Source organism: Ambystoma mexicanum, chromosome 6q (genome assembly GCF_040938575.1).
Source record: "Ambystoma mexicanum isolate Mex_15411 chromosome 6q, UKY_AmexF1_1, whole genome shotgun sequence".
In the NCBI taxonomy this organism is placed as follows: Eukaryota; Metazoa; Chordata; class Amphibia; order Caudata; family Ambystomatidae; genus Ambystoma; species Ambystoma mexicanum.
The window spans coordinates 1,310,006,166-1,310,031,043 of NC_090937.1; the positions used below are offsets into that span (position 1 = coordinate 1,310,006,166).

The 24,878-nt window shown below is 45.8% G+C and overlaps 1 protein-coding gene across 2 annotated transcripts; it reads left to right on the forward strand.

Moving 5' to 3' along the window:
- The first annotated feature begins 741 nt into the window (after positions 1-741).
- Positions 742-24,878, forward strand: FGFBP2 (fibroblast growth factor binding protein 2). Of its 2 annotated transcripts, none has more exons than XM_069631930.1 (2): positions 742-1,612; positions 20,315-24,878. In XM_069631930.1, exon 1 carries the CDS (start codon positions 971-973, stop codon positions 1,598-1,600), a length of 630 nt encoding a protein of 209 aa, XP_069488031.1. In that variant the 5' UTR covers positions 742-970; the 3' UTR covers positions 1,601-1,612; positions 20,315-24,878. The 2 variants fall into 2 exon arrangements, with proteins under 2 accessions (XP_069488031.1, XP_069488030.1); XM_069631929.1 differs by having other exon boundaries at positions 835-1,600; positions 20,315-21,228.

A 24,878-nucleotide genomic window follows, 5' to 3' on the forward strand; every position in this document is an offset into this window, starting at 1 on the left:
GACATGCGTCTTAATTTTGCTTTTGGCAGAACCAACATGAAAATATGTTGCAAGTTTGGGACTTGGCACCGATGGGAGTATTTACAGAACAGATACACTTTATAGCTTCTGTCATCTTTTTGATTACATGTGTGCTGTAAAATGTACCATTTCAAACGATTATTATGTTTGTTTTTAATCAAGTTTGAACACCCATGAACACCTCATTCGCCGTGCTCGCTCAAAACAGTTTGGGAAAAACATCTACGCCACTCCACCAGCCGTCACTCCACAACATGCGCTGTACTTTGAAAAATGTGTGGAAATAACCTTGCAAAAAGCAGCGTGTCTCACCTTGATTTTATTAGGCCAATTAATCATGTTCTTTTTTTAAGGCTCATACCAAATGTATTTTGGCGATATTTTTTACACACTTTTTAAAAGAAAAGAAAAAACTTGTTTAAATGTATCATATGACTTATGATGTCTTTTCGATAACTTTTTTTTTAAAAGTTCTGCAATTTGGCCATGCAAGACCTGGCATGAAGGCAGCTGAAGGTCTGCTGGAGGGGGAGAGCAATATCTGTCAAGACATCTGTGCAAATATGACATGCATGCAGTTGGTCCGTTAATGTGCTCTCGGTGTCACGGCTGCCCTGCTGCAGTTTAGCATGATGTGTCTTGCCCCCCTACTGCTGTGATTATACAACGCAGATTTGAGCTATAAATTACACGGGCGTTCTCGCGCTCAGGGCTGTATTCCAAGCACACACATCCATCGCAGAGAAAGGCGTCTTTGTCCACAGGTGCTTTAAAGTGTGCGCGCGCGGGCGCCTGCGCCATTTGCCACCTCTTTCTCTCCTGGAGGACTGTAGCTCGAGCGCCTGCGCCATTTGCCACGTCTCCCGCTCGTGGAGGACTGTCAGCTCGAGCGCCTGCGCCATTTGCCACCTCTCCCGCTCGTGGAGGACTGTCAGCTCTGAACTTCACCATGAGGGCCGCCGCCTTCCTAGTCTTGCTGGCTCTGTGCTGCCTTGGAGCAGAGGGACAGAAGCCGAAACCCAAGAAAAGGAGCCACGCCGAAGAAAAGATAGTGTTTCAGACTAAAGGGAAGGACTCATGCACCATGGCCACCAGTGGGCACGGCGAAATCAAGCTCAGGGTTGACTGTAAGAGCCAGGGCAAGGCCTACTGGTGCGAGTACACTGGGAAGCCATCCTTCTGCCGGAACTTCAACAACAACCCGAAGCTTTACTGGACCCAGATCAGCCTTGAGCTGAAGAAGGTCACCAATGCTTGTGAGCCAAAGGCCATGAAGCCCAGCATGTGCCCCAAAGCGCCAGCCGATGCCGAGATGAAGCAAGTGGCTACCAGCTCGGGTGCCACCCTGCAGGCGAAGCCGGCCCCCAAAGCGCCAGCAGTGGCCCCGAAACAGATCAAGGAAGCCCAGCCTGTGCCAGGAAAAGGCAAAAAGCCTGCCAAGCCCAAGCCCACCACAGCATCTCCCGGGAAGCCAACCGAATCCGCGAGCGAGGACAAAGCAATGAAGCTTGCGCAAGAGCACTGCTGGGAGTCCCTGCACGGCTTTTGCTCCTACCTCATCGGCTTCTTCGCCAGATAAGTCAGTGTGCAGGTAACAATGTCGGTGTTCCCATGATGCAAGGGTTAGCATATATGATGGGGGTGCAAGGTGGTGCCAGAATGAGCTGAAGTTGGTTTCGCGGCCATATGAAATATAAAACGAACACCAATAACAAACTACAGCAAGCCTTGGCAAAGACAAAGGTTTGGGCTTTTGTGGTGGGGGGTAGGCATTTTCCAGGAATTGCCATAATGGTACTACCAGACCATAAAATGGCAACAGCTGGCATGTGATGTTAGTACCTGGATATATGGCGACAGTGCCTGGCAAATGCCTATCTCACACCAAAATGGGAGCTAACGTTGTTGGCTTTGCTACTGCTTGTTTTTCAGTGGAAGTTCGTGCAAGGACACACATTGCTTATAAATCAAGTGGCTGATGGCACACTTGGTTAAGGCATTTATATTAAACCAGGAGCTAGTTTTTAGCTTCTCCCAAGCCATTATTAACCTTGACAGCAATGCTTATGAATAAACGTATCTCTTTAAAAGCACAGAGCAGATCCAAGAGATCCCAGGGGTGTGTTTTGGTTCGGGAGTGTCAGATAGTGGGTCAAAATGGCCATAGGGTCTAGTGTGACCATCGGTGGTCAATGGGTGTGTAAAAACAAAATCCAAACAGCTCCAACAGGCTGTGTGTCCCTCCTAACAGCCCACCGTTTGCCTATTTTCACTTCCCATGCCATAGTTTTGGCTTCTCTGCTGTGCATACAGCGTCACCTAATAGCCAAATCTATAAATGTTCTTTAAAAGTCAAATCGGAGTGTTTTAGATGATTTACTTTAAGAGAGATATGTTATGCAAGTTCATTCTTTCACTCACCCCTGTATCTGTACTCAGTCAATTGCCCATGCATCCATCCACCACCCACAAATGCAATGTCTCCATCCATCCAACCAATCATGCAACACATCCACCAACACCCATCCATCCACACATCGAACACCTTTATCCACAAATACGTCATCTATTCACCCACTAATTCATTAAACCATGTGTTTAGCCAACCATTCATTTAATGCCCTAAAAAGTCTACACTGGCTCCCGGTTGCTGCACGGATCAAATCCAAATCCCTCTGCATCATCCAAAAGGCTGTGTGGGGCCGGGGACCTCACTATCTGCAACTCTCTCTTACAAAATACTCTCCTTCTAGACCTCTATATTCATCTGGCACCAACTCCTTGTGTCTAAAGCATTTTGCTAAACAGAGAGCAGGAGACTGTTTGCTTTCCTCTGCTGGATCCTTCCTTTGGAACAGCCTCCCACTCCCTGTAAGTCTTGAGCAGGACCTTCTTAAATTCTGAAAAGTACCTCAAGACTTTCCTCTGCTTCTATTCCTTCCCTTCTTCCCTCCTCTGCTAATCTCACAGTTGCTCTGATTGGTGTCTTGGACCCTTCTGCATCCTCTGGGCCCCTGACCCCTCACACCCTATCTTCCCAGCTTCTGTCAACCTTCAGCACTTGCTCGGCACACCCTCTGCCCTGGAGACTCGCACTTTTGCACCCTATGCGCCTCCGGGCCGTATAACACTTAGCATACCATGCACTTCATCTGTGTCTGACCCACGAGCACGAACACCCCAGCAACTACCCCACTGCCCTCTTCCTTGCTGCACTTGCACATCCGGAATACTCACAATGCATAGTAGGTTCTTTCATTTCCTTCGCCCACTGTAATTATATTTGTGTTTTCAATGTACTTCAATCCCATGCCCCCCAACCCCCTTGTTGCCCTGCGGGCACTTTGCACCAGAATTCATTAGCTGTATATGCACCTAACAAGCAAACAATAAATACATACAAAATAAATAAATCCATCCATCCATCCATCCACCCTCCAACCAGAAGGTCCCACCCACCCACCAACGTTGGGTTTGCCATATACCTACAGGACTTTTATGACTCGGTATAGTATCCCCCCATCTGCATTTGAAATGCGATTATAACATAGAGCAAGATGGCAGCTAAACACAGGACACATGAAAAGACCAGACAAACCGTATGTCCGGAGAATAGGCGACACACAATGAGATCCGATGCTGTGAAACCTTCCTGTGACAAAGTTTCAATAATATTCGGAAGATAATGTGTGAACAACTTCAACTTCAACTATTCGGTAGAAAGGCACATTCTCCCTGACTGAAAATATTACGGCTCTGCAGCCCTTCGTGGACGGCTTTCCCTCCAGAATCAAGGCTCAGGCTGGAGAAGGAGTATTGCAAAGTCTCGCTGGGGACGACGCCCAATGTTACATTCACTGATTCTCAACAGTACCTCATAGCAATCCCACAATGCGTGGAAGTCTACAACTTGTATATAATGCACTTTCTACAAGCTACTCGCCTGTAAGGAAATACAATAGAAAGAAATAACATTTTACACTTGAGTTCTACAGTCCCAGTGCCTGATGTCAGAACCAGCAGAGTGTGAAAGGCAGCCCCTTGAAGGGAAAACCAACTGCCACTAAAACACTTATATAAAGTGACAGCTAACTTTCAGATTCCTTTTACAGAACTTGATTTCTCTGACAATGTTATTTTGTTATATTGATTGATTGCATTTTTGAAGCAAAGTTTTGATGGGGCGAGAAAACTGTGGAATTGTATCTAGTACTCTGCTTGGGTCCACTGCAGGAGAGCACACTGTATCTGCACCGTATCACACATGTTAAACCAAAAATGTGTATTTGACCATGACTTACTTTGCACCTCACACAGCGTGTGTTTAAACATGTAAAAAGCTCCATATCAATCGTTATTACCACTGCAAAAAAATATACAATTATTTGCAACAACTGTAATATTAAAAAAAAATCCTAATAAATCAAATCAGATTAGGTAATTGAAGGGTCCAGTCCATTTACAATAGCTCGGGGTGTTAAAGATCCAGTTGCATATCTATGCTTGTACCCCGCAGGTCAGACATTCCTATCCCAATAGTAAGATAGTTCAAGGGGTTAGTGCATCTGTTGCACCGTTTAATACAAGCAGGACCCAGCTCCCTCCAGCTAAAGATTAGATGCATGGGGTCCACACTCACTACTCCAGCATATCCGCTGAAAACTGAAAACTGAAAAATCTCCACTGCAATTTGTTGTCTGAGAGACTGAAGAGTGAGAAGCGCTTTTTAACAGAATGGAGGCCTTCCTTCTAACCACACTTTGCTGTGGTCAGTGATGCCGACTTTTGTGCTTCAGTGCCTGCAGGCATTGAAGCATGAGCCCTGCCATGGCATTGGGAGTTGAGAGGGGGCTTCTCCCCGGGGAAGAGGACACTCTCAGGGCCTGGTCTCAAACCAAATGTGTATACTGTCAAGGGACCCAGCCCTCTTAAAGCCATGCGAATAAAACGCATTCCAACATACATAATATTAATATTGTGTTCACACCGGGTTTGGTTTTAAATATAGTATTATCATGTAACTCATTGGTCACTTACAATATTCTTGTAACATATTGTTGGGGGCACTTTCCTCCCCCATGTTTAATTTAAAGACAGTGTGACTTCAAAGGTGAATTTATTAGCCAAACACCCCATCCAGAATTGCTGAACAAACATCTACACATTTCCAGCTGCGCCGAGTGTTACAGGTGGAGGATATACATGTTAGGGAGAGAAAGGAAAGACAGGAAGACTGTGTAACAAAAGGCCATTCGGTGAGGGCAGAATAGCCTGAGCATTTGTATTGTTATTAAAATAAAATGATGCAGGTGATTCTGTTTCTGAAAGGAAGGTCTGCTAATCAGACTCCCCATTCCTAATTGCTGCATGCCTAAGTGCAGTGTACACATGTACATTTACCCTGTCAGCTGTTCAGTGCTGCAGAGCAGGCTCAAATGTCACATGGGCTTTCCTGACTGCTGCTGGAACTCAAAGTTCCTGCAGTCAGAGGTGGCTCTTTGATTATCTGCACATATGCCTACAAACATAACAATTGTATGCCATAGTCTAGTGGCACTTCGATCTTTAAATACAAGTCATGCCTGGTTGTGGCATGGTGTCTACAAAGAGCACACAATTACATAGCCACACCAATTTGAACATTAGTACCAACTCTGTGAGCAGGGCCCAGCTATGATAGGACTTATGCTCATTAATGTTTGGTCTGACTGTCTCCAATACAGACATGTGTAACAATTGCCAGGATGCCGACTCTTTGATTCTCCTGCAGGAAGGATAACACCTTTTCCCAGGGCATAGGAACGCCCCCCAGGAGGCCTCAGTATCAGGTAATAATGTCCACATATACATGGTCGCCATACATAATGTCGCCAGGAAAAGGTTCTGGTGACATTATATATGGTGAGCATATACAGGGGATCAAGGGCGGTGGTGGTTGTGCGGGTGTCCCCAGTTCCCCTTAAAAAAAAAAAGATTTTGGAGGTTGCAGTGGTGTCCCCTACATGTTCACTGTAATAATGCCCCTGGAAAAAACTGCAATTTTTGGGAGTTGTTTTGCCAGGCAACATTTTTGCATGGACATTATTACATGGAACCAAGGCCTCCTGGGAACCAGTGCTTCAAAAGCAGCACTGACATGTCACTTTCACATAAGGGGGCTAACCACTATAGTCCCTTTGAAATCGGGAGTTATGGGAAGATGGTGGAGTCAAGAGTAGCCAGAAGGGAGAGGTGGACAGAATGAAGGGTCCAACCATCTTGGTTTCTGTAGAGCTCTCTTTCTTTTCCTGCCCCCTCAAGTTCCAGAAGGCATGGTACTCAGCATGAGATGTCAAAAGGCAAAGGGCACTTGTTACAACAGCCTGATTGGACCTCTTACAGCGGGCTTTCTTTGGACCAATACTCTATGACATTTTGTCTTTTTAAGGAGAGGAAATCCTCTCCTTCATCAGTTCATCTTTAGACTATCAAAAGAAGAAGTATGCCCTTTTGACCTCTTTTGGCAGCACAGTCCATTCTAAAGTATTCTGCCACACAGGTGAAGGCATCCAAGGCAGAGGGGATCTCTGTCCCCTAATCACCCCCAGGTAGCATTGGGTTTTAAACTGCCGCTGAGCAAAGGCCTCTCAATTGACTGCACTGGAGCCAGGCTCCTGTTCACTGAGGGGAAGGATCCACTATAAGTGTTAGCCAAGCTCCCTGGAATGGGAGTGCAGAACAGAAGGAGTTACCATGTCCTGAAGCAATTGGGTTGGGACTCCCAGTAGCCAAAGAAGCAAGGAAGGGACCCCCTGACTCTCCCTGTATCTCTGAACTGTCCCGACACTGGTTTCAGGACAGTAAACACCATCTAGGCTCATGCAAGGGAAACACCAGTGTCAACCTTGACCCCGACGGATACCCGACAGGCTCTGACTGTTTCACCTTTAGGTTTGCAATCACTGCAGGTGCAGTAGTAGTGTGTGGATGAGTAGGTGGTGTAACCAGTACTCATCCCTGCACTAGTGCAGAGCAGTAGTCATTTTGTCACAGAGTCAATCTTGCTTGGTCCGCCTGTAGATTATGATCCTACTTTTCCTTGGAATCACTGAACTAAAATTAGAGTGTTCTCCAACCGATGCCTTTGCCAAGATACTGGATTGAAATACCCCATGAAATAGAGGTGGGGATTGAGCGAAAACAAGGGAAGAGTTGAGCCCAGGGATTTAGAATGGCCCAAAGAACTAAACAAAAGCGGCGCCAACAAAAAAAACATAACTAGCATATTGCCTCCCACCTAGACTAGACCCATATCTGGCCACCTGCATCCCAACAACACAAAACCCACAAGTCACACTGCACCTCCCTAACTCTCACAACACAAGACCCATTCCTGCTGTCCCGTGTAGTCACTCCCAAATCACAACACACATATGTTGTGTCCAGTCTCCCTACCCCCATAAAACCAACACCTACCATCCTTCTTCTCTCTCGGTGCAGATGGTGCACAGTGAAAAAAATGATTTGGTCAGCATCACGCACTTTAGTTACAAAGTGAAGCTGGGAATTTGAGTTCAGTCGGCGCTTTAGACACAGGACCATGTAACTTCTCAGCTCTAGCTGATACAAAGAGTGGTCATTTATGGCTTTAACCAGCAAAAACTATTTTATAGAAATTACTTGAAAATAATGCAAATAGCATTATACATCATATATAGTCCTCTGTGGCACCACATAGAGGTATGCCAATTACTGCTGTCAATTCATCATCTGCACCCAACTCAGATTCATATTGCAAGATGCAATGAAACACATGCCAGCCCTACTTTCACAAACACAGCACAATAATGCAGCCAGGAGAGAGGGACTGGGGTTTAGGAGGAATCCAAGGGTATGGGCGAAGAATATTGGAAAGCAAGGGAGTGGGAGGGATTGCTGGGGGGGAGGGAGAGGAATGCAAGGCCATGGATGTGAAATGGGAGGGGTGTGCCTGGTAAGTTCGTTCCACAATAGCTTTGACACTGTGGTTCAAAATTACTTCTCTATTTGCCATAACAGTATATTTTTCCATTCGCTGTATTCTCGCCGCTTTGTGGGTGGAGTCACAAGTTAGGGACACCATGCCATGAACTTTTTAAGTTTGGTGAGTAGGGGCCGGATGAAGAAAAAGAGAATGCATAATGTACATTGTTCTATTGCCAGACTTGCACTGTGTTGCCAAAGACATGCTCATACTTCACAATATAAATACAAATAAAACAAAAAAAAAAACAAAAAAAATACAAACCATGTGAAATATCAGACTTTAAACAATCAAGTGCTGTGCCTCGCATGCCAGCATGTATGGGAATGGCACACAGTACATTATGCATTTTCTCTTTTCTTCATCCTGTGGGCTCTCCGGCCACTGGGCCATGGGACCCGTGAGACCCAGATGTATCCCAACAGACCTGCCACCTTGCCCCGGACATTGCCCTTGACCACGTCCCTGGCCCTGCCAAGCCACCCAAAATGGCTAAAGCACCCGAAGTGATGCCAGTCCAGTGGCCACTTTGTCTCCATTATGGGTCTGTGGGCTGTAGGTCCATTGCCCTCGGCCCTGTGAAGCCACCCAAAGTGGCCAATCGGCCGTCAGCCCGTTTCAGAGACCCCTTTGCCCTCATTGTGTGAGCGGGGGCCACTTGGAACGGCCCTGGTTGGTGCACAGGTTGCTCCTATGCCCTGGATCTGATCTTGCGATGCTGGCAGGATCTGAACTGGGTTAGGTCCCCGGTGTGAGATTCAGCCTAGGGCTGCAGGGCAGGGGAGGGCTTGGAACCAAAAGCCCCTCTGGAAAGGGCTTTCAATGGGACTGATATGGCATTATGCAGGCGCGCTCACCTCACTTAGGCAGGATTGTGGGGATTCTTCCACAAGAACATTTGAAAGAAATTGGCCCAAGCAGTGAATTTTAAAGCACAGTTGTGCCTACATAGGGATTAGAAAGCAGGGAAGCAAAACAAAATAATGGACACATTACAATTGTTGAGAGAGCAAGGAGCAAGGAATAACACTGAAAGCTTGATTACAAATTCTTTACTTCCAATGGATGTGGGGAACGAGAAGAGAAGAAGGAACAGGGCGGGCAGGGGGGGAGGAGGGTCGCATGGGAAAGAGGACCACCTGGAAATCTGCAGAGCACCCTGTAAGCCAGTCCTGCGGGAAAACCTGTGGATCCAAAAAACGGTCTGCAATTCTGAAAAAAATAGCATTTGTGGATTTTAGGGGTATATTTCACCCCCAGTCATTCCCTGTTCTAGGATCAGGAGGCTACCAAAGGGCTGCAATATACCACTTTTCAAAGTTATTGCAGTTTGGTATCCTCAGGACCCTGCAAACAAAAAGTCAGTGGATAACAAAGGGTGACTATTTGTAAAAATATTTCTGGCAGTAAAAAAATCTGATTGGCTATTGTTCAACTCTCCAATCTGTCTTCACCTTCCTAAAACTCATGGGCCTCATTACGAGTCCGGCGGTAACCCTGGCGGTGCTTCCGGCGGGTTGCCGCCAGACTCGCACCACTATACCGGCACCTGACATGCGGGTCGGGAGGTCAGGCGCTGGTAAATGTTAATCCCCATTCCTATGGAGCCCCATAGGACACCATGGGAGTGTTGGAGACGGAAGCACCGGTACCGTTACTAACGGTGCTGGTGCTTCCGTGAAAACTCTGTGGACGGGTGCCGCTGCGCTCGGCAGGTCAGACCTGCTGGGTGCAATGGCCCTCGCCTGCAGAGTTGTAGTGTGTTGGTCCGGAAATGGGTGCTGGTATGGTGCGACCGGCACCCATAATTCCAGACTGCCACACTTGTAATGAGTTCCATGGACTTGCGGCGGGTCTGTAAAGAGCACTTTACTAAACAAGCCCTGAAAATGTCCCTTTTAGTACACTCACTGTACCGGCAAACCCATATAAAGCTATTCGTTTTTTAGACATTTTGGCTACCTGTGGCCAGATTTAAATGAAACCGATTGATGGATTTTCACCAAACCAAAAATACATCATGTGTCAGACTAGGCTGCCACTGCTCACAAATGTTTGGCTTGAATCCGTCAAATGGATCAGGCTGTAGGTGAGAGCAAACATTGTGTCTGTTGTTAATGCATGCAAAAACATACATGTTGGGACTTCTTTATTAGTTTACCTCCTTTTGATGTGGCCTCACGAACTTTAAAAAAAAATCGGATGCTCAATATTAGTCAAACTACCAAAGTTATAAGCCTCCCAAAAAATGATCTTCCCACAGAGGGTGCAACATACCCATATCTAAGAAGCCGCTAACTCTGCAATACAACCTTATATTAAGGGTAAGATTAAGATAGTAAGATCATAATTTGTTTTCCGCCTGTAGGTCTCGGGGGGGATAGCTCAGGGGCAACGACGTGCTCCCCCTGGAAACAAGACAACAAGGAACAACACAGGTTCGATCCCCGGGTCCGCGCTTAGAAACCTCTGGGTAGTAAGCTTTATAAAGAACCTATCATATCAGAATAGAACACTGCAAGGGCCAGACTGCAAAGTGATGTTAGCTAAAAAATGCATGCCGTCCACCTAAAGAGCTTCCATTTTGGATGCATAGCTGGTAGCAATGAGACACTTTTCAGAACTGCTGTGAAGGGTATTATGGGCTTTATATATTGTGAGGATCACAGGAGCAAGTATCTGTCCTGGTGGGTGAGAAAACAGGGTGTTAGGCAGATGGAGCCTGCCCCTGGCTAGACCCGATTTAAAAATAGTGTTTTTCGTAGGACAAGTAGGCAGCTACAATTTCGTGTAGCTACTGGCTTGAAACTCGAGTTGAGCTCCAGCCAGTTACTTGGCCCACCCAATGTTAAAACGGATTTCTGGACTTTGACCTGGTGGGCAGAGGTTCAGAAAGCCAGCCTTGCTTCTTGGAACAGGGTAACCTCTGGACAAGCCAAACCAATAAAGGTAGCTATGGTAGGCGGTCAAGACTAAGGGGGTTATTATGAGTTGGGCGGTAAGGGATACCGGGCACCGGTAAGGAGATGGGTGCCGGTAATCCCTTACTGCCCAATTCCGAGGTCCCTTAGCGGGAACCGTAAATGACGTGTGGTCTGACCACACGTCCTTTACGGGTCCCGCTAAGGGACCAGGGCGCTAATAACGCGCCTGCTATTCGCGGCCCGTTATTAGCGCCTTCCCCATTCCCATGGAGCCCTATGGGGGCACAAATGGGAATGGGGAATGGTTGGTTGAATGGGGACTTAATGGGTCCTCCAGGGTCGGAATGACCCAGTAAGTCCCCATTCAACCAGACCGGTACCGGACCCGGTTTGGGTGGCAGCCATGGTGCTAATAGCACCATGGCTTCAGCCCAACCCGGAATGAGGGCCTAAGTCTCAGGAGGGGTGAGAGTGACTGAAAGACCTCAATGAGCACACAGAGCAAGGACACTTACAAATTACTCCCAGACAGGTGTATATATCAAAAATATAAACACATTTATTACAAGGCCTTTGTAACTCAACACACAGTAAAAGAATCAAAGCAATACTACTAAACCAACACAACACAATCAATACAGTATATATACAAGACCATTGGGGTCTAAAGGGCTAAATGCACAAAATATGTCCACAACCTAGAAGAGAGGGAAACGGGCAGTACAGGTAGTCTTTAGTCCCCTTCAGCATCCAACAAACACCTAAGAGGCAGTCCAAGCCCTAAGAAGAGAGGAGCCTTGTGCTCAATAGTACATGTAATGCAAGCATACGCAGTTGTTCCAATGGGCAAAACTGGGTCTCTAGCAGCTCAGGAAGGTGGGTGAGGGGATGAAGAATAGATTCCCACTAATCAGGGAGGACCTCCACTTGAAGGCAGAAGTGATTCCAAGGTTCGGGAATAGGTCGCTAGTTCGCACTAGCTGTGCAAAGGAGAGGGGTCCCCAGGGGCCACTTGTGCTTGAAAAACGCTGGATGCACTAGGGGCCACTGGTTAGAGATGCGATCACTCACCGACCCCAGCCGCAGTCCAGACCAAACTTCGCCAGTCGGGTTCCCTTTGGTTGCATGTTCAAATGCGACAAAAGAGACGTCTCTGCGGCTTTCAGTTCCGAAGATACAGCAATGATTCTCAAATGGGACAGTGGCGATTTCTCCGCTCCAACGGGATGGATGAAGCCAGTTTCACTGCAGCAGGCTTCAGGGGTAAGAGGGTCACAAATGCAGCGCACCTGCAAAGATTGTTGCTGCGGTGGGGCAACACGGTAACCGTGTTTACTCCTGTCCTGGCGCACTCGTCTCACTTCAGACCTGGGAACGCCAAGTGTTCGAAATTCGGTGTGAGAGTGCCGTGGACACAGAGCTAGTAGTATACTAAGGTTCGAGGGCCTCCTCGAAACGGCAGCGGAGACAGAGCAGAGGTCCTGCGTAAACTGGTCAGCCCACTGGTTGTCCCAGGGACACTTCCGAGAAGGCTTACTTGCAGGTTTTGTTGAAGGTGCCGAGAATAGTTGGTCCCACTATTCCAATGGGTCAAAGCATCTTCACAGACCGTCTAGGACGACCAGATGCAGAGGGGTCTCACAGGATGACAGCGGGCCTAGGATGCCAAACCTTCCAGCGGGTCACCAGCGGTTCCTAGACTCTGCTTCCTAGTTTCAGGATACTTGGATCCTATCCTTCATTCAGTGGGAACTCAGGAGATCGACATGGTATGGGCGTTTGAGGCCTTCTCTTATCCAGACTCTCCTTCGCGCCAAAACGAAGAGGACCCAATGAGAGATCTGCTCACAAACACACACTCCATACATGGACCAATCATGGACAACGGTGGTCCCAGGCATTCACAGCACTCCAAACTCTCTGGCACCCAGGATGTGTATTGGAGACAGACACCCGAGCCCACATCCTGGAGGCACACACACAGGGCATGCAGGAAACTAGGAAATAAGGACTGACCCGGGTTGGCTCGACCTGGGGAAGGCAAAAGGGCAAGATGGCCAAAGGACAGGACAAAGAACCTCGTGCCATGGCCATTTTGGAGCGAGGCCACCTATTTGTGCCAAACGGGGTTAACGCGGTTTAAATGGCAAGAAAGGGTTCAAAATATGAGAAAAGATAAGCTGCCACCAGCCCTGTCCATGACACATCTGCACATCTCCTAAAAAGTCCTTCAGGAGTATCTAGCGTCTGTAGAAATGACGATGAGACCCAAGTGTGCTGTATTGTAAAATGCATTGCACACTTGCTACTTCTTGCAGAAAAGTTGCAACATTGGAAAAGGACTAAGGGAAACAAAGTCTCCCAGTACTGACTGTCTTAAGGGCATGTCAGTTTCCCCATAAAAAGTGAGCAAAAGCCCAGAGGAGTGCAGCTGAAGGCTGTGCTTCTCTGGCAAAGTAAGTCTATGGTGTTCAAATAGCAGCAAAACGTTTGGGGGTGTACCACTGGTGGGAAAATTGCATATAAAATGAAATCTTTCCTAACACCCAACTTGAACCCCACGTGACTCTTCCACCTCTGCCAATAAAGGGCTGCACAGTGTGTTGTGTTATGCAATTATTGACGGATAAATCAAATTTCTACTTCAGTTAGTGTCTTAGCAAGAAAGTAAAATGGCTCAGTTAGTGCTTGCTGCTCAGAAGTCTGTGTAACCTACACGTTCAAATCACAGCTTGACTACCCCAGCCTTCCGGTGTCAATACAGTGAATACAATTGAGCTGTGTAATTATAGCACCTATATGTATGATGCTACTACAATTGTAAACATTTCCATCAAACTCTATAAAAAAAGTAACAATAAAAACTAGTGAGTTGAATTGTATAATACACACTAATTACATACAGCTTTCTTAATTGTAGTTGTCACGGGAACTGAGGTATGGGGAGATAAAGTGATTTGCCCAAGATAACACAATTTGTCAGAGTAGGGAAGCCACATTTAAAGCTATGTCTCTTTCCTTTTAACGCCAGCAAATTGCCCACTAGACCCCACGTCCTGTGTGTTTGTGCATCATTTTGAAGCAGGCTTACTGTTACAAACGGCCATCTTAAGTGATTTTGAGGATAGGAATGTCAGGATGGAAATGAGTATATCCCACCACTCTAAGCGCTTTCAGGTGAGGTGAATCCCCTATGAGGTAGTGTAGTGTATAAGGGGGGAGAAAACCACACTATGAAACTTGGTGCGAAAAGCAAAATTGCGCGAACAGTAGATGCATAGCATTAGGAAACACATAGAAAGAAACGCATTTTGTACGTTTGACAAAAACACAGGATGTATAATCGCGCTGCATCAGCCGGGCTCCATGGAAAGATTTCACTAGGCCCAACATCATTAAGGCAGAATGAATCTACACAGCCAGTTCTCTGGGAGGTCCACTTCCTCATGTCCCTTCCCTGTTTCAAACATTTAGTATCGTTCAGAGTAATGCGCACTGCAAGAGAGTGATACAACACCAGGCTCCGCTCTACATCCATGAATCACCACTAAACTGCCAGCAGGCCTCTAACCCCCACCCAGCCAGCACGAAGCCAACCCCAAAACCACTGACTCAACCCCCACACCCCTGCATTCCAGGATAAGCAAGCCTCCCCCCTGTCCTCACACAAATCAAGTGTCCATAAAAGATCTAAGTATGCGCGACTTTTACCCCCAGCATGAAATACATCCTTTGTAACAAAAGGTACAGGGAGGGATACATTAGAAGATCAAAAACCCCGGGTGGTGACTTTGAGTGCGAGAGGTGCGGTATCAACGAAGCCCAGAATGTGTGGGTCAGTGTGACTGCATTTTATACTTGTTTCCCGCTGGCACCAATTCCTGAGCGGCCCAGGTGCATGCCACAGTGATATAGTAAGCAGGATTAGCATGTTAGTTTAGAAGCAACATTGTATTTTACGAGTGCCCTGACCTTCACCGAACTGCAAAGATGATCCCAGCTGACCCACGTGGAGCCTGACCTACGGTGGAAGAACCAACCAATTGTAGCCTGGCATCCCCTATGGAGCAGGTCCATGTATAGGGTCCCACCAATCAGTGGCACCAGTTTTGTACTGTATGTGATGACGCTACATGGCTTTATAAGCTTCTGCTTCTGCTAAAATGGCCAGAACGTTCTCGAGCAGCAGAGTCCTTTTCTGATATTTGTAGTCTGTATTATTAAACCTTGTTATCCTTGCAACACTATCCCCTGGCCTATTTCCCTAGTGGGGTACATTCACTCTAGAGTGTGCACAAAAAGGGACCTGCCTTCAGGACGCAGACAACGTTGCCCCCCTCTGAACCTAAAAAAATGAAAGGACCAAAGAAATGCTGGTCACACCCTCCTTTCCCCTTTGTTGCGATCAGAACCATAGCTGTATATTTTGCACTGGCAGTGATAAAATAAATTAAAATAAGTTAAAATAAATATGGGAACTCTCTTGAAGTTCCCTTGCCTCCTTCATCCCTGCTGGAATAAGAATAGTAATACCAGCAGAACCCCAAGGACAATATTATCTCTCTAAAATGAGGCTGCTTGTTTTCTAATTTAGGCAGAGGACACATGTTAACAATAACAGCCGTGAGGAAGAAGGGGTGCAAGCTGTAGTATAGATGATACAGGACACAGCGCATATGAAATATCATGAGATATTGGTTTGAGTTGTGAGCTGTGAGTTTAGAAGCCACAAGTAAAGTGCCTGCAAGGATACAGCACACGGATTTAGAGCCATGAGAAAGGTATGCGTTCTTTAGCACAAACACGGGATAGAAATTAGAATATTTGAGGAAAGTACACAGTACACAGAATGCATAAGTGGTCCAGCATGGACACAAGAATCCAACTGGAAGCAACATGGAAGGCATTCGTAACATAGCATCGCTAGAGCATACCGATTAGAAATTTCAAGGAAGCTGCATGCAGCCAATCACAGACTGGGATGATAAGAGAGCTTTTTTCTGAAGGGATGTTGCCATGAGTGAGCCAAGAAACAAGTGATTTTGTGGCTTGCAATATACCAATGCCACATTTATTACATGTAGACCAATAGTATAGCTAGTAAAACCAAGAGAGAGTTTTTTTAAGAGCATGCAGAGGGAACTAAATCCCTTTTAGGGGCCGACAATTTCAAAATATTTAGGGTCTGTGAGATTAAATGAGACAGCATCTCACACTTTATTGCTAAGTGGTTAAACTCGGATTTGAGCCCAGTCTGCAATTTCGGCACTAGATGTCTCCTAGTCCTTGTCACACAGTAAAGTCCAATATTTTGTGAATGTTTGACTTTCATGAACTAAAAAAGAATACCCTTTTTTGTAGAGCTTTCTTTGAATTTACACAAATAGCATGATAAAACAAAATGACAGTATTTGTTTTAAACAAATCTCTATAGAAACCTATTAGTAGATTGAGATGTTAAGGATAGGTTTTTTCCCGTATCCTACATGGAAGTCTGCAAGTACCAGGATATGCATTTATGTGGGCCTATCGTATTTCATCTGTGCAGTATTTTAATCTAACGCCCAGCAAACACTGTAATAAGTTCACCTGTGTATAGTCATTTTCTACACAGCCCCACAGATAGTTCATGATGTGAAGAGCATTTGAAATTCTACGAAAAAGTAAACCTTTCTGTGCCAAATATGCGCACCCGAAAAAAAGCTTGCCAGAGAGAAGCCAGTACATTTGGTTGGATCTCTCCTGACAAGGATCCCCTCCCCTTCAGCAAAGCACTATGCAATCAAATAAGGTGTGACCTCTTTGGGATCACATTATCGCCCGGTGTCAAAGCTTCAATATGAGAGTTGACACTTTGGTCCCACTGTCCTGAATTTGGCTACCTAATCAACTCTTCTGAAAAATGTCTTCTGCTGTTCATTGGCGGGTGGCTGCGCAGATTTTGCAAACCTGTTTTGGTGGGACTGAACGCTAGACCTGCACCATACTGGTGCTGTTAGTTTGTGTAACTGAGAGGTTGTACACACAGTGTAAGATCCTTACGGAATATTTACAAACATTACTCACTTATGGTGTTAAAACTTGTGTGGTTTTTAAACATAATGGTCTTATGTACTATGATCATTTTTTATGATTGTTTTATGAAAAATAATGAATTGTAATAAAGTTTTGTAATATTTGATACTAGTGTTGTTGTGGTAAGAGGGGTGAATTACACCCATAAAAATATCAGACTTTCTCCTTATATGTAAAAAAGTTTGTGTAACTAGTTCTTCTGGCGCAGGTACTTTGTTTTCTAACAGTCAGTGTTAATCGCACCAACGTTTACATACTCAAGATTATCATCCGCAGATAGGGGGGGGCATAGTTTGCTTTGCTGGGATTTGGAACTTTTCATCTGGCATTTGAGCACAAATCTCTGCAACAAGAGCTTAGCACATTGTGCTACCTTCTCTTCTTAACCATCATGGCACTCAAGCTTAGCTTATCAATATGCCTTTTAACTGCGTATTGCACGTGATCAATGTAGTCCCCAAAGAAAGGTGAAACATAAGCTGTGCTATAAGAAATGACAAACTGTGTGTAGTACTGTGACAGAATGCATCTCTGAGTCTGGGAAATCCTGGGTTTTTTTATTTTTAAGAATAAAAGGATATGGGAAATAAGGTTTCTGAAAACCGGTTCTGTTATGCAGACCCAACTTTATTAATATTCCTGCTAAAAGCATAATGCAAACATGTACCTTGATGTGACAATTTACTGACACCCCCAGCATGTTCTGCAGTGGTACTAAGACATGCTCAAAGGTCACACATACATTCCTGAACACAGCTGCTGAAGCTCAAAGTTCCTAGAGAGAGAGCAGTCTTTTTAACCGTCTACACCTCTGGTTCAAAATAGCATAATTGTGTACCCCAGAAGCCTGGTGGCATATTAAAATCTAAACATAAACCATACCTGATTGTGACCTAGTGGCTACTGAAATTGAACATTTATATAGCCACAATCAATTGATGCAATTTGTAATGTCAACTTGGTGGACAGTGGACTCATTCAGTGGCCTGGTGTAGAGATTAGTGTACTTATAAGAACAATGTTGACAAGCCCAGAAAGTCATCTTTCGTTCCCTCAGAAGGGTTGTTACCAACCTCCAAGGATCAGGAACACTGACTTAGAGGTCTCCTGGGAACTATGCTTCAAAGGGTTCCATGTTATTTCATTGCGGGATGTATTTTTGTGGGTTTTTTACCGCAGATTTCCCATCCCTTTAATTTGTTATATATTCCCGAACACCCACACCCAATTTATATATTTTTCTACCCCCCCAAAAAAAATTCAATGAGTTTTTTCAGCAAAAAATGTGCGGCAAACAACCCTGAAAAAAATGATGCGATGAAAGGACGTCGTACCCTTCAAAGACAGTCCTGGCATTACAAGGGCAACCTCACACCTGGGTGCTGATTACTGGTGTCCTTTTGATGCAGGCTGACAGGGGGAGGGAGTGGAGTTGGCATAGCTCAGGAGAGAGCTTCAGTTCACATAGTGGTTTTATCATCTTGGATTTTGCTAGGGCTCCCAAACTTCATGTTCCCCTCCCCATTTCTAACAGAAGAGGAGCGTGTGACACGGGACTTTGGGCATGCCATCAGCAGGCAAAGGATAGTCCATACAGAAGACTGGATTGGACCCTTAGCAACAATCTTGTTATTGACCAATCACCTGGACCATTTTGCCTATATGAGGGAAGGATCCCTCTACTTAGTGGATTCATTTTTTAACACTGCTTGAAGAAGTATTCACTGGAACCTGATTGGGAGTACAGTCTTTTCCAAAGTCATCTACCAGAGAGGTGAAGACCAGGAGCTCCAGCGAAGAGGAAAGCTCTTCTCCCTAACCATTGCTAGGGCCTTTTGAGGATGAACAGCTGGCAGGACAAGCTACAGCATCTGGGACACCGGCAGTAAGGACCCTGCTCACTGGGGGTGGCAGAACCATGCAAGTGCTATCTGCAAAATGTCCAGGTTGGGAAGTGCAGACGAACGGATTTGCCTTGTTCCAGAGACCCTGGACAAAACCAAAGAAGCGTCCCTTGGATCTCCCTGCATACCTCAAACGGACCAAATGCCAGTTTGGGTACCGTAGACGCCATCCAAGCAGCTGCAAAGGAACACCCAGAGCCATCTTCGAACACGACTCTCAACCACATCCACATCTCCTTGATGCACTTAATGCCCATGACAGCTTTGCCATTTGTTACCAGCTTCTTTGGGCTCCAAGCCATTGGTGCTGCAGTACCACGATGCCATGTTGAGCTAGGCGAGCCCGCTGACCACCCAAGGCAAGTCTCTGCTTCTTTAGACCCATGGCTGCGGAGTCTTCCAGCACCGCCAACTGACAGTGCCTGTTCTCCCCAACGTCCTTGCTCTGCAAGACGTTGACGCTGCTTTACAGCACCCGCTATCAGACCCGACCACGTTCCGGTGCTGAAATAGTCCAGACTATCAGTCGACAGTGAAAAACTTGACTTGATGCGGTTCAGTCCTGAAAGACAAGAAGTCAGGGTATTTCAAGGGTTCCTGCCCCCCTTGTCTGCCTCAAAGGATGCTAGTGACTTCTAAGCCCTCTTTTCGACCTTTTTTTAAATGACGGCTTCATAAAGTTTGACATTTTTCTGCTGAAATGTTTGCACCCCTGTCTACAAGCACACAGAGCCCCTTTAGTTTAAAGTCTGCGTTTTCTTTGTTTTTTCTCTTACAGTCCTGGCCCAGTCGTGTTTTGCTGTTATTTTGTTAGTTTAAAGATCCCATTTGTGTAGGACGTTGGTTGGACATTCTCTTATTTTGCTACCCTTGTTCTATTGTTGTTTGTGTTGCTTCTGTACCATCTCATCGGCCTGCACTATGCTAAATGCCGAAGGAGGTATACCTGTCAGACTGTTTGTGTTTAATCTGTATAATTGGGATCACTGCTGGTATAATGGTAGTGTCGGACTGAGTAGACATTGTAGCCACTACTCATCCCTATAAGCCTGTAGAGCAGTAGTCATTTCATCACAACTGCAGTGAGCATAGGGTGCATTCCAGGATTAATTAATCAACAGCTGCAAGGCACGAGGCTTAGTCCATAAGTGCACCTTGAAATATGATGACTGTTATTTATATTTTCTTAAAAATGTGCACATACTTCCTTGCATCAGGCAGCAAGGTGGCTGCACATCCCAGGGTGGTAGCCTGAGGAACATACCCCATTGGGCCTCCCATTAAGACCTCTGAGGATGTAATAATGAACTTTGTCTGGGGGTTGGGTGGGGGAGGGAGGTTTTGAATATGGTAAACTGAGGATAATTCTCAATTTCTTTGTTTTGCAGAGTATCTCCGTCTGAAGTGTGGGAGAGCCCTGCTCAAGCATCCATTTGGGGCTGTTCTTTCTTCCGTGTGGGTCGGATACTATGTATATACATTGTGGCTATTATTCTCATGTATGCCCCCAGAGGATAACTAAAGTATTTCGGATGCCGCTCTCCAACCAGGCCGGGAGCTGTGGAATGCACCGTCAAGCATGAGCGCCTCGCACCACCTCTGTATTGTAACATAGGCACGCATCCCACGTAAGACGCACTGCCACAGGCGGGGTGGCGTGATAAGTCTTCATGTTTTTTCACCAGCCTCTTCAAAAAAAAGCATGTTTGCCAGCTGTGGCGAGCCCCCTACAATTTATCATTCAGAGAAACACACTTACAAAGGATGACAGCTACCAAAACATCACAACAGGAAATTGAAAGACCACAGTATGACTTGCCAGGTGCCCAGGTAGCCGCGCCCATACTACCCGCCATTACAGGATATTCACCCAATCGTGTCTGTGTGGGCAGGTGCTTAAAGGGGTGCTTATGAGTGACATAAGGAAACAAATGAGTATGTATGGGATTGATAAAGTGCACACTTTAGCCAGGAAGTGATAGAGTGTTGCACACAGAGTCCACACAGGGGTTACACGTAGAGTGCGGGGGTAGGAGAGGAGCTGGAATGGGTAAGGGGGAGGGCCATCTGTTTATAAATGTTAGTGGTTCAAGTAGGTAGTAAGGTGTCAGACCTTGAGTAATAAGAATTATAACACGCCATTCCTCCTTATGGGGCCAGAATTATATTTTGCACAATGTAAAATATCTGCTCCCTTGTATTTCCATCATCTGTTGTAGTGAATCCATGACAAAAGAGCCAAGAAATATAAATCTAAAAGACAAAGGATTAAAAGAAATAAAATCTAATTTAATTGCTAAAACATTGTGGCAATCTGATCCTGCTAAAGCTGCTTTTTTGCATGTTCACTACCTGGCCATTCAATGGCCATCAAGTGGTGAACACTGTGGACCCCCTTCACTCTGTGTACGCACCATGTATTTTTAATCACTAGCATATTCTATTTTTTTGATTGTGTTTAATCTTGTACGCCTGTCGTTTTCATTTAAATCATAATTCTGGGCACGCATAAGTAAATGACTACCATCAAACACCTGAACACATCGGGCCCCATTCACACAGATCATCACTGCAGCAAATCAGTCGCTCCTCAACACATATCAGTTGTGCTCCTGACACATCGTACCTCATTGACAAAGACAGAAACTAGGGCAAATCCAGAGCTGCCCTGAGCATCTCTGTGGTGCACTCCAGCAATTACCTACAAATCGCATTTGCACACCAGCATCTCTGAGGTGCCCTCTAGAAAATCCCTGCGAAGCGTATTTGCACATCAGCATCTCTTAGGTGCCCTCTAGCAAATCTTTGCAGATCGCATTTGCACACCAGCATCTCTGAGGTGCTCTCTAGCAATTCCTTGCAAATCGCATTTGCGCATGAGCCTCTCTGAGGTGCCCTCTAGCAAATCCTTGCAAATCGCATTTGCACATCAGCCTCTCTGAGGTGCCCTCTAGCAATTCCTTGCAAATTGCATTTGCACATCAGCATCTCTGAGGTGCTTTCTAGCAATTCCTTGCAAATCGCATTTGCGCATGAGCCTCTCTGAGGTGCCCTCTAGCAAATCTTTGCAGATCGCATTTGCACACCAGCATCTCTGAGGTGCTCTGTAGCAATTCCTTGCAAAGCGCATTTGTGCATGAGCCTCTCTGAGGTGCCCTCTAGCAATTCCTTGCAAATCGCATTTGCACATCAGCATCTCTGAGAAGCACTCTAGTAAATCCTTGCAAATCGCATTTGCATATGAGCCTCTCTGAGGTGCCCTCCAGAAAATCAGGGGCAGCCTGGCCATTAATCGTAATGGGCAAATGACTGGTCCTTCACTTGAAGAAAAGCCTTCTTGCCTTTTCCTTTGCATTTCGGGACATCATTATGGCGTCCATAGTTACCCTGCCATCCTCCCTCACATGAGGCTTTCTCAAATTAGAAACTTTCTATGTACTCCAGCCTTCTCATTCAACTCCAAGAATCCCGGTCAACTAAGAGCTGACTGGTCATTTTTGACCTTCCAGCATCTTCGGGGCAATGATATAAGGTTCTAAACTGGACTGCAAAGCTATCCAGCCAGGGATGCTAGCCACTTCCAAGATGGCCCCTAGCCTTACGATATTGTGAGACTAGCAGACCATAAACAACGTCGCTTCTCCAGGTCAACAGGAAACTGTTAGACACATTTCAAAACAGGGCTGTGGCCTAGAGGCCTTGCGGAGATACGCATGCAAACATATTCAATAAGCATACTATGCACGCAAGCCATTCACAGCACCATCCCTGATACATGATGTATCTATGGCTGGATGTTTGTATACAATACAGGGACACCATACAATGTTAATGCGTGCTTGCACACTCAATCATTCAAATGGCAATTCACTTCGGGGTTGTGTGTATGTTCTGGTGTATTTAAGCCCTTGAAACAATTGATAATGTCCATGCACCCCTGTATGCACAGCAGTTTTTGAGATGCAAATCTCTTTTTCAGGTGCTTCTGGAGTCAAAAGGTAATTTGCCTCACTAACATTGCACAGTATCCCTTGATTGTGAGAGACCAACATCCATCCAAGACACGTCCAGGCCCCTTGTGCACAAGCCCTCCTATCTGAATGACACTCAGCCTAGGAGGATCGCTGTCTCTGTCTTCCCTCTGTCCCCCCTCCCTTGTTGCATGGCGCCTTGAAACCCTTGTGTATAGGCGCGTTATAAATGCTATATCATATCATTATAGATCACCTTTTAGGCATTGCCCAGTTAGCAGGAGCTAGCTCGAAGGGATGGGGAGCTACCGCTTTGCGAGTGGTGAATCCAGCTTCCACTTGGGATGTACACTATACCTTTTCTTCACTATTTGTTGTATTATGTTCCCGAATATTTATACTGCGCCCATCACCACTGCATTGCTCCCATGGTGCCTGAACCTTGTCACAGGGATTAGCGTACTGTAAACTTGCCTGGGTGTCGTCAGAACTCAGTCTGTGGATAGTAGAAAGAGGGGTTGGTGGTGGGATGGAGATAAACAAGTGGGGTTGGGGATTAGCCAGAGGACAAATAAATGCAGAAGGGCACAGATATGTGAGATGGAGGAGAGGTCATATGGATACATGTTTCTTAACTGTGATTAGTTATTGGTAAGCATGCATGAGTGCAAATGTCAGTAATTTAATTGCTTTAGAGTGATGGCACTGTCTAGAGCAGATGGTGCATGGTACTGGATGATGTGCGTGAGCTATGACCATTTATGCTTCAAATATTGTCCTCATGTCTTCCAGTGATTGGAAGTGAGCGAGAATGGTCGGGAGCAGTGTTCCACTACTATTATTAGTATCCCTTTACCATTCCCCAACTTTTTACGGCTATATTCGCCATTCTATATAGAGCATTTGTCCATTCATGTCCAAGTGTAAAGTTGTAATAGGAGCCTCAGCTAACAGTCACTTGCATTGCCCCGGCTGCGACACATAGTCACAAGTTGCACTATGCTTTGTTCGGTACATTTCCCCCACTGATGTCTTCTAATGTTCCTTTATACACCCTCCCAATCAAACAGAGATGTAATGTCATAAAGTTATGTTTGTATGGGCCCCTTTGACCTGGCGATTCAAAAGTAGATCCTAGTAGTTGTTGATGTCATGCTAACCAGTCTCTCCTAGGTTAAAAACAGGGAAATAGCTCCCAGCACCTGGCAATCTCGAACCCTGCCGCTGGGTGCTAAGTCCTCATGGGGTACCGGACCACACCACTTTACTACTTACCGGTCCATAGTCGGATTACATTGGGAACTGAAAGGAACACCAGGAGGATGAACGGCCCTCTAGCTCTGCCACTATAGTAAGGCAATGACGTCCACCTACCACTAGAGGCACCAAAGGAACGTTCACAAAAAGGGCGCTTTAATGGCATCACTAAGAAAGTAGATCCCACGCTAAAAGCACTGGAAATTAAGCCAAACTACCAGACCACGCCTAACAATGACTACCCCCAGACACCCGAACAATGCTTAATTCATACAGGCGGATTCATGTGAACCTTGATGCTTATTACCCGCTGTAGCCTTTTTTCAGGGTGTACCCTTCAATCCTGGCCCCCTTCATTATAAAGTATCCCCTGAATGCGTTCATGTTTTCGGATCAGTGTGCAGCACAGCTATGCCCTCAAACTCCTCTGAGCGGGGCCCTCATCCTGGTGCGAGCGGAGAGTCCAGCCTCCGCCATCCTTCTCCACTGATAATGTCCATGTAGACATCATGTATGATAGCAGATAGACGCTTACATAGCTTAGCAACGGTATATGCTGATCGCAGTATTGCATTTTAGTAGAAGCTCAATTCCTGTGCGTATTTGGTTGTACTGTATTTTAATAGTGTATAACAAAGCTGATGTTGTTCGTATTTATCGTATGTATTGCTTTTTTTACATTTGGGATACTATGTTCATTTCAATAAAAGTGGAAATGGAATAA